The sequence below is a fragment of the Lactuca saligna genome, chromosome 7 (assembly GCF_052625555.1).
Source record: "Lactuca saligna cultivar CGN05327 chromosome 7, ASM5262555v1, whole genome shotgun sequence".
NCBI lineage: Eukaryota > Viridiplantae > Streptophyta > Magnoliopsida > Asterales > Asteraceae > Lactuca > Lactuca saligna.
This window is the reverse complement of record NC_136423.1, coordinates 127,910,798-127,918,349: the sequence shown is the minus strand read 5'-3', so window position 1 is coordinate 127,918,349 and position 7,552 is coordinate 127,910,798. Positions and strand designations below refer to the sequence as shown.

At 34.3% G+C, this 7,552-nt stretch overlaps 1 protein-coding gene across 8 annotated transcripts in view; it reads left to right on the top strand.

The window, feature by feature from the left end:
* Positions 1–1,195: 1,195 nt before the first annotated feature.
* The window catches only part of LOC145006569 (uncharacterized), a 48,061-nt gene continuing 41,704 nt past the window's right edge, over positions 1,196–7,552 (top strand). Inside the window, exons 1-5 of one of the 8 annotated variants that reach the window (XR_013662945.1) lie at positions 1,196–1,810; positions 2,462–2,517; positions 2,601–2,674; positions 4,918–5,817; positions 5,910–6,175. Coding sequence is in view for 1 of the 8 variants with exons in the window: in XM_078965652.1 (XP_078821778.1) it covers positions 1,783–1,810; positions 2,462–2,517; positions 2,601–2,674 (158 nt within the window). In the remaining 7 variants the exon portion in view is untranslated. Of the gene's footprint in view, positions 1,811–2,461; positions 2,518–2,600; positions 2,675–3,271; positions 3,672–4,917; positions 6,176–7,552 lie in introns of those variants that run through there. The other 7 variants (XR_013662946.1, XR_013662944.1, XR_013662947.1 and 4 more) reach the window with 7 other exon arrangements.

Here is a 7,552-nt window from a genome sequence, read left to right as displayed (position 1 = left end):
TAGCACGTCGATGATATTTTTTGGTAAGACTGTCTTTGTTGACAAGTGACCAATTAAGTTTTAGAATTTCGAAAATGATTTTGGACACGATTTTTTAGATTTGGATCGAGTTTGATTAATATTTGAGTGTCTTTTAACCGAGTTAGACAAACTCGCTTCCATTAGAGGTCGAGTTTAAGTAACATGTCGAGTATTTGATTGTGTTAGCCAAGTTTTACAACCTTGTATGTAATACAATTTTAAGTTCTAACCTTATAAAATACGTCGTTATTATCATATGTTCCACATAATTATAGTAATATTTATGATACAAAACAATTTTAATTTACTATTTAAGATAAAAGATGTCTCCATTATCATATGTTATACATAATAATAATATTTAAGATATATAAAAATCGTTTTTTATATTTGTTATGAAATTATTAATTAACTGTTAATAACAATGATTCAGTTATTTTTAATATAAAATATGTTTTCCTATCCTACGCAGCGCGAGCATTTGCCTAGTTAAGAAAGTTTTTTTGTTTTTTCTTGATACCAACACTTATTAGCTCTTGGCAACAGATTTCTATCTATTTTTTTAATCAATTTTGTATATTCACATTAATAGTCTATTTAGGTTTGAAAAAGTAATGCTAAATGCTATCTATATACTGTTTAAATTCTCTTGAATATAAGAGGATGATTGATACCGTTGGTTTAAGAAATGCACGGTGAGCGTTTTAGGTTAAGTGTGTTAGTTTTAGTTTGTATAATATGTGTTATTTGGACTAATAATTTCAAATAAAAAGTAACAATTTTAGTTTGTATAATATGTAGGGAAATCTAAAAAAAAAAAAGTCCTAAACTTTTAGAAAAAGTTTAAATAAAATCCTAAAAGCTTTTTTTGAATAGAAAAGTCCCAATTAATTAATATTTTGCCAAATTATTGAAAAAGTTTTTTTTATAAATTTTAACAGCAAATAATAAATTATATGATATTCTTAAAATATTAGGACTTTTCTGTTAAAAAAAAACTTTAGAATTTTATTAAAACTTTTACTAAAAGTTTTAAACTTTTGTGTAGATTTCCCAAATATGTATTATTAAACATATAATTAAATTAGAGAGTTGTTGTGAACAGTGGTTGCAGTAATATTTTTTACCACCACCCCTCTCTCTCAATCAGCTGCTCCACCGTTACATCATCGATTAATACATTGTCGCTTTCCTCATATCTCCATTTTCTCATAATTTCATCCAAACCTAGAACCACCATCGGTCGCCTCATTTCCTCCGCCACCATGTTTCTTCGTTCCCTACTATCGACAATAACCTTCTTCAATTCCGGCCCAACGACGCCGGAGAGACCGATTCCTTAGCGGTTGGGTTTACGTGGCTGTTTCCATTAGATATAGACACATTTTCCACCACTTATCATGGGGTGTGCAACGGAGGTGGTTTGGCCGGCGGCTTTTCCATTTCCATTCCCGACTCCCTCAATCGTAGGCTCCATCGGCTTTTCATCAGGATCATGTTTTCCATTTCCGACACCGCCACCACCATCAGCTGCCTCATCTGGACCTACGATTAAGGCTTGATGAAGACCATCGCTCCCACCAAACTTACTACAAGGTAAGAAATTCGATTACACTATGGTCAAAAAAGGAAAAAGAAATTGTGCGAGTTTGCTTGAAAGAATTCCACAGGCGGAGGGCATAAATTGAACCCATAGGGGTTCTCGATTCCCATGTGTTGTTGTGTGGTCATGCGAACAAAAGAAGAGGAGGTCAACTAACGATGACTGTAGTGCTGACAAAAATTGAAGGTAATACAATTGATTTCTCTGTTTTCCCTTTCGTGCCTTTCCAACAATCATCTCCAAATGTTTTCTTGTTGAAAACCATGTATTTTCAAATGGTTTTTGTTGAAGATAATCAACTACTTCGATTATGTATTGTGTATATGTTTGGTTTACTTCGAACTTTCAAATCAAAACTTGCAATTCGGTTATGGAATTAGGAGACAGATGTTCAGGTAGCTGGGGAGATTTTAAGAAACTTTCATTCAAAAAAATTGTTAGTACCCTTTAATTTTATTTGCATATGCATACCCGTCTGCCTCACGTGAAAAATGCAAGATGTTACTTCCAAATATATTAATAAAAATACTAATTGTTACTGTACAAAATGAAAAATTTAGCAAATCGAATTTACCTTCTTCCAAATTTCAATATGTAAGACAAAAATTAGAGATTTTCCAATAATATCCACCAATTTCGCGTTTCAGCTGTCATATTGCAGAAGTAATTTAAGCCAAAATGCAATTGTTTTCATATGCTCTGAATAAATCAAAAAGTCATATTTATTATTTTGTTGCTAAAAGTGAAGTGTTCTTATTTAAAATTTTATATTTTATTAATCTTTTTGGTATTGTAATAAAATTTAGGCTTGATAATGTTGTAATATATTCATCACAGCTCTAGGAGGATTTGGTCATGGTTTATATGTTGAGCAATGGGTACATTTTCTTAAGGTCAACATCTATCATAATCATGTATTTTATATTTATAAAATTTATATAATATAACGAATTCAATGCTTACATGTTTGTTTTAGGAGCATGTAGTCATTGTTGCAAGAGGTAGAGATAATTCCATTTCATGCTATCTTGTTGTCGAGACAATATATAGGTAAGAAAGATCATATCTTCATGTAGTTATTTTTACTTTTTACGCAAATGGTTCTATTTCATCTCGGAAGTGGTATTCATCAGGGTGTGATGGTGACATCATATTGTTAGATTAGATGTCTAAGCCTATAACTATAATTGGTGTGTACTTGATCCGATAGTAGCATGATCCTTTTGGGTTGCCTTCACCATAGCAACTTGACTGGATGAATTATGGAGAAAGAAGTTTAATTGTGATTTATTAATATATTATAAGAATAATATATTAATTGAGAAATCATATTAGGTTTTTTATCCATAAGAATAATATATTAATTGAGAAATAATATACTAATATAAGGAGGTGGACGAAATTTATGTGGAAGCCCACATAGAAATCATCCATAGGGGCCTTCTGGAAGGATCATGTGGACTGCTTAGGGCTTAAGCAATCAGATTAGGTTTTTTACTGAAACCCTAGCAACTCAGCTATATAAAGACCCCATGGGACTCCTAAAATCGGATTTGAGCCCTAAGAAGAGTACCAACCAATTTTTTGTGATCCCTAGCCTCTTTCTCATATTCCTCCAACTTGCTGTTGGTGTTTGTGATCTACTAGAGCGTCACATTTGAGGTGCTAAGTTCTCAAAGGTTGAAGATCAAGCAAGCTACAATAAAGATAATCATCTAACTTTGTATTCGTTATTAATTTTGAAAATAGCATGCTAGTATACGATTATAGCTTTGGATCATTATTATTGCATGTACAATTAGAGAAAACTTAGATCCAAAGCTTTAGGGTTACATGTACACCATATGATTGATGTTATGCTCAAAACCCATCAGTGGTATCAGAGCCTAGACCATTTTTTCTATTGTATATGATGCATTTCTTAATTGTACTTAGCTAAAAAAGTCGAAATTCTGCAATCTACTAATGAACTCATCGAGTCCTCTGATGAACTCGACGAGTGGGCTCCTCTGTTGGCAGATTTTTCGGGATTTTGACCATAATTGGATTAGGATAATTGCCAAAAACGTTTTTGACTGATAAAATTCGAACTTTATTATATGGTAGTAATTATCCTTATCCAATTAGAAGATAATTGCCAAACTATAAGATAATTATTGGTTTATATGATAAAGTTAATTATTTGTATTATTTGATGTGAATTATCTTGTCATAAATTAAATTAGATCAAATTTAGATAATGACAAATTATTTGATTAATTAAATTATAATTTAATTTGATCTAGAAGGTTTTGAAAAGTTTTAAAAACTTCCCCTTAAGTTTTAGAATTTAAATTTTGATTAAAGGGTTTTAATTTTGAAATATTTAAATTCTAAACCCTATAGTTTTAAAAGTTTAAAATTTTACCCTTATACTATAATATTAAAAGATTAATATATATATATATATATATATATATATATATATATATATATATATATATATATATATATATATATATATATATTACGACGATTCAGTCTTACCGTTAGTAGACCTCATTTACGAAACCGATCTATAACGGAGGTATAAGGAAACTAGCTATAAAATAGCGGTTGAATGGGTGTCCACTCTCACCCACCGCTTCCTTGATTGGTGGAGGGTCGTTAGCCGAATGGGTAGGATAGGACAAACTAATTCCTAATTATAAGTATAATGATTTATAAAGTAACTAAATGTTTTCATAAATTCTCAATCTTAGTTAATTTAGGAATAATGTGAAAATGATGCTATTCCATGAAATTTCACGTAGCACCTTGACAAGTCGTTAGTGGAGCGTGTGTGGCTAACCGACACACTAATTTGGGACTAGCAAGGGTGGAAAAGGGTAGCTCGATGTTTATCATAGATCAATGGAAGGTGTGTGGTTAACAGACACATTGATTAGGTGATAAATGACATCGAAAATACCAAACACATTTGCACGGTTATTCACACATTGTTTGTGATCCTCGGTATCCCAATCACAAACTTGAAGGGCATAATCGAGATTGAAACATACCATTGAAAAGTTTAATGAATCTCAAAAGAATAAAGGAATTTCAATTCATTTAAAACTTAATATTCTTTTTCCTTTTTCATGGTGGAAATTGGTACATCGTCATTTACCTACCTTCAAATATTTTGCAATTGGATTACGGCATCCCACTTCTGAATTGTGAAATATTATGTTGGGTCCTAGCCTTAGTATTTCATTTGGGTCTTATATTAAGGATTCTTATCTAAACTAAACTTTATCTCTTTTCCTTTTTAGATATCGACTTCAAACAACGCTACTAAGTCATACGCTTCCGGCTCTTTCTCCCTCATGAACATGTGTGGGAGGGTGATCTTTGATGAATCCAATTTTAATGATTGGATTCACAACATTCGCATGGTTACCCGCTACGAGGATAAGGAGTATGTTCTCGACAAAGAATTGAAGGAGATCAAAGAAAACACTACTACTTCGGAAGAAATCGAAGAATATAAGGCTCATGAGAAAGACACAACAAAGGTGTCGTGTATCATGCTTGCTATCATGACTGCAGGACTCCAAAAGTCCTACGAGGAATACTATCCTTTCGAGATGTACCAAGACTTGATGGAAAGGTACCATCAAAGTGCTCGACAAGAAAGGTACGAGATCATTGCTACCATGATAACAACAAAGATGAAGGATGGAGAGTCTATCACCACCCACTTGCAAAAGATGCAAAGATTTGTGGACCGCTTGTTGAGTTGAATGTCAACTTCGACGAAGAGTTGGCTATTGACATCATCCTACACTATTTTCCTTCGTGTTATGATCAGCTCATAATGACTTATCATATGAACAAGGAGGAAGTCACTCTAAGCAAGCTCCAAGGCCTATTAAGAACTGATGAGAGTAGTTTGAAAGGCACGTTCGTTGCATCAATTCCTACTGATGCTGCCCCTATCTTGGCAATTAGACAAGGGAATGGGAAGAAGAGGAAGACTCCTTCTAAGAGCCACAAGGGTAAGTCCTATGATGGATCCTCTTCTGGTGGGACCAAAGGTGGTTCTGTTGCTCCCTCTTCCAATCTGAAGGATGCAGAGTGTTTCTACTGTCACGACAAAGGGCATTAGAAACGAAGATACCCGAAGTATCTGCAAGACATCAAGGATGGGAAGATAAATCCCACATTCGCATGTATTTATATTATTTAATCTAATAACTCGTCACATGCTATTTCTTGGGTCCTTGATACAGGATGTGGTTTTCATATTTATTTTAATTTGCAGGGTCTAAGAAGAATTAGGGATGTGGAGCATGGGAAGATGAACTTGATAATGGGGAATAGGAATGTGTCGCCTGTCACCAAGATTGGAGTTTATTCTTTAGTGCTTAGTAGTGGATTAGGTCTAGAGTTGAATAATTGTTGCTACTCGTTAGAAATGACACAAAACATCATTTTTTTTCATTGTTTGTATAAATAAGGTTTTAGATTTTCGTTTAACAATGAAATTGGTTCTATTATTGCTTTATTGAATGGTACTTTCTATTTTGAAGCATTGCCTTGTAATGGTATATATGAAATTGTGATGGTCCGATGACACGTGCTAATCTTGTTTGCTTGGAAAGATGATCAATTCTACCTTCACTGGTACTTATGAAAGGGGTGAGGGTTTATTAGATCTCATACATACAGATGTATGTGGGCCCTTTAGATCTACCACAAGGGATGCAAACCGCTTCTATGTGACTTTTACCGATGATTATAACAGATATGGGTATATCTACTTAATCAAGCACAAGTCCTAAACTTTTGAAAAGTTCAAAGAGTTCAAGCAAGAAGTGGAGAATCAGCTGGGTAGGAAGATAAATATGTTCCGATCCGATTGAGGTGGTGAGTATCTTAGTATCGAGTTCCACGACTACCGTAAGGAATGTGAAATTTTTTCGCAATTGAAGCCGCCTAGGACACCGCAATTGAATGGTGTGGCTGTGAGGCACAATCGAACCTTATTGTACATGGTTCTTTCCATGATGAGTCGAGCTTCGTTACCTATCTCATTATGGGGCTATGCATTAGAGACTTCCACCATATCCTTAATTTAGTCCCAACTAAGAAGGTTGCCAAAACACCTTATGAGATGTAGACATGTGAGGTTCCCTCATTGGCACATATCAAGGTTTGGGGTTGCGAGGCTTTCGTAAGACGAGAGACTCACGACAAGCTTGAACCTCGTAGTGAGCGATGTATTTTCATTGGCTACCCGCAGAAGTCCTTTGGATATCTTTCTTATAGACCGAGTAACAATGTTATCTTTGTTACGAGGAGAGGGGTTTTCTAAGAGAGACAACTCATATGCCATGAGGACAGTGGGAGGCAAATTGATCTTGAAGAGCTTCAAGAATCAAGCAATGTAGGAACTTCTAACACTAGCACTCAACCCAAGAAGGAAACTCCTGTTGAATCGATTGATGGGTCATTACCTCTTAGATGTTCCAGTAGGGTTAGTGTTCCACCCGTATTATATGGTTTCCATATAACTGTTGAGGGTGATACGTTTATTAATGATAGTACGCTAATAAATTTGGATGAACCTAACAACAACAAGGAAGCCACGGTAGGAAAGAGTCTGCAAAGTGGAAATAGGCGATGAACAACGAGATTCAATCCATTTATGACAATCAAGTTTGGAACTTGGTTGACAATGTACCAGGTCGTAAAACGGCCGGGTGAAAATGGATATTCAAGAAGAAGACTAACATGGATGGAAAAGTACACACATATAAGTCGCGATTGGTTGCAAAGGGATTTACTCAAACTCCTGGAGTTGACTATGACAAGACCTTCTCACAAGTAGTGAAGATCAAGTCTATAAGGGTTATGCTAGCAATAGCTGCATTTCATAATTATGAAATATTGCAGATGGATATC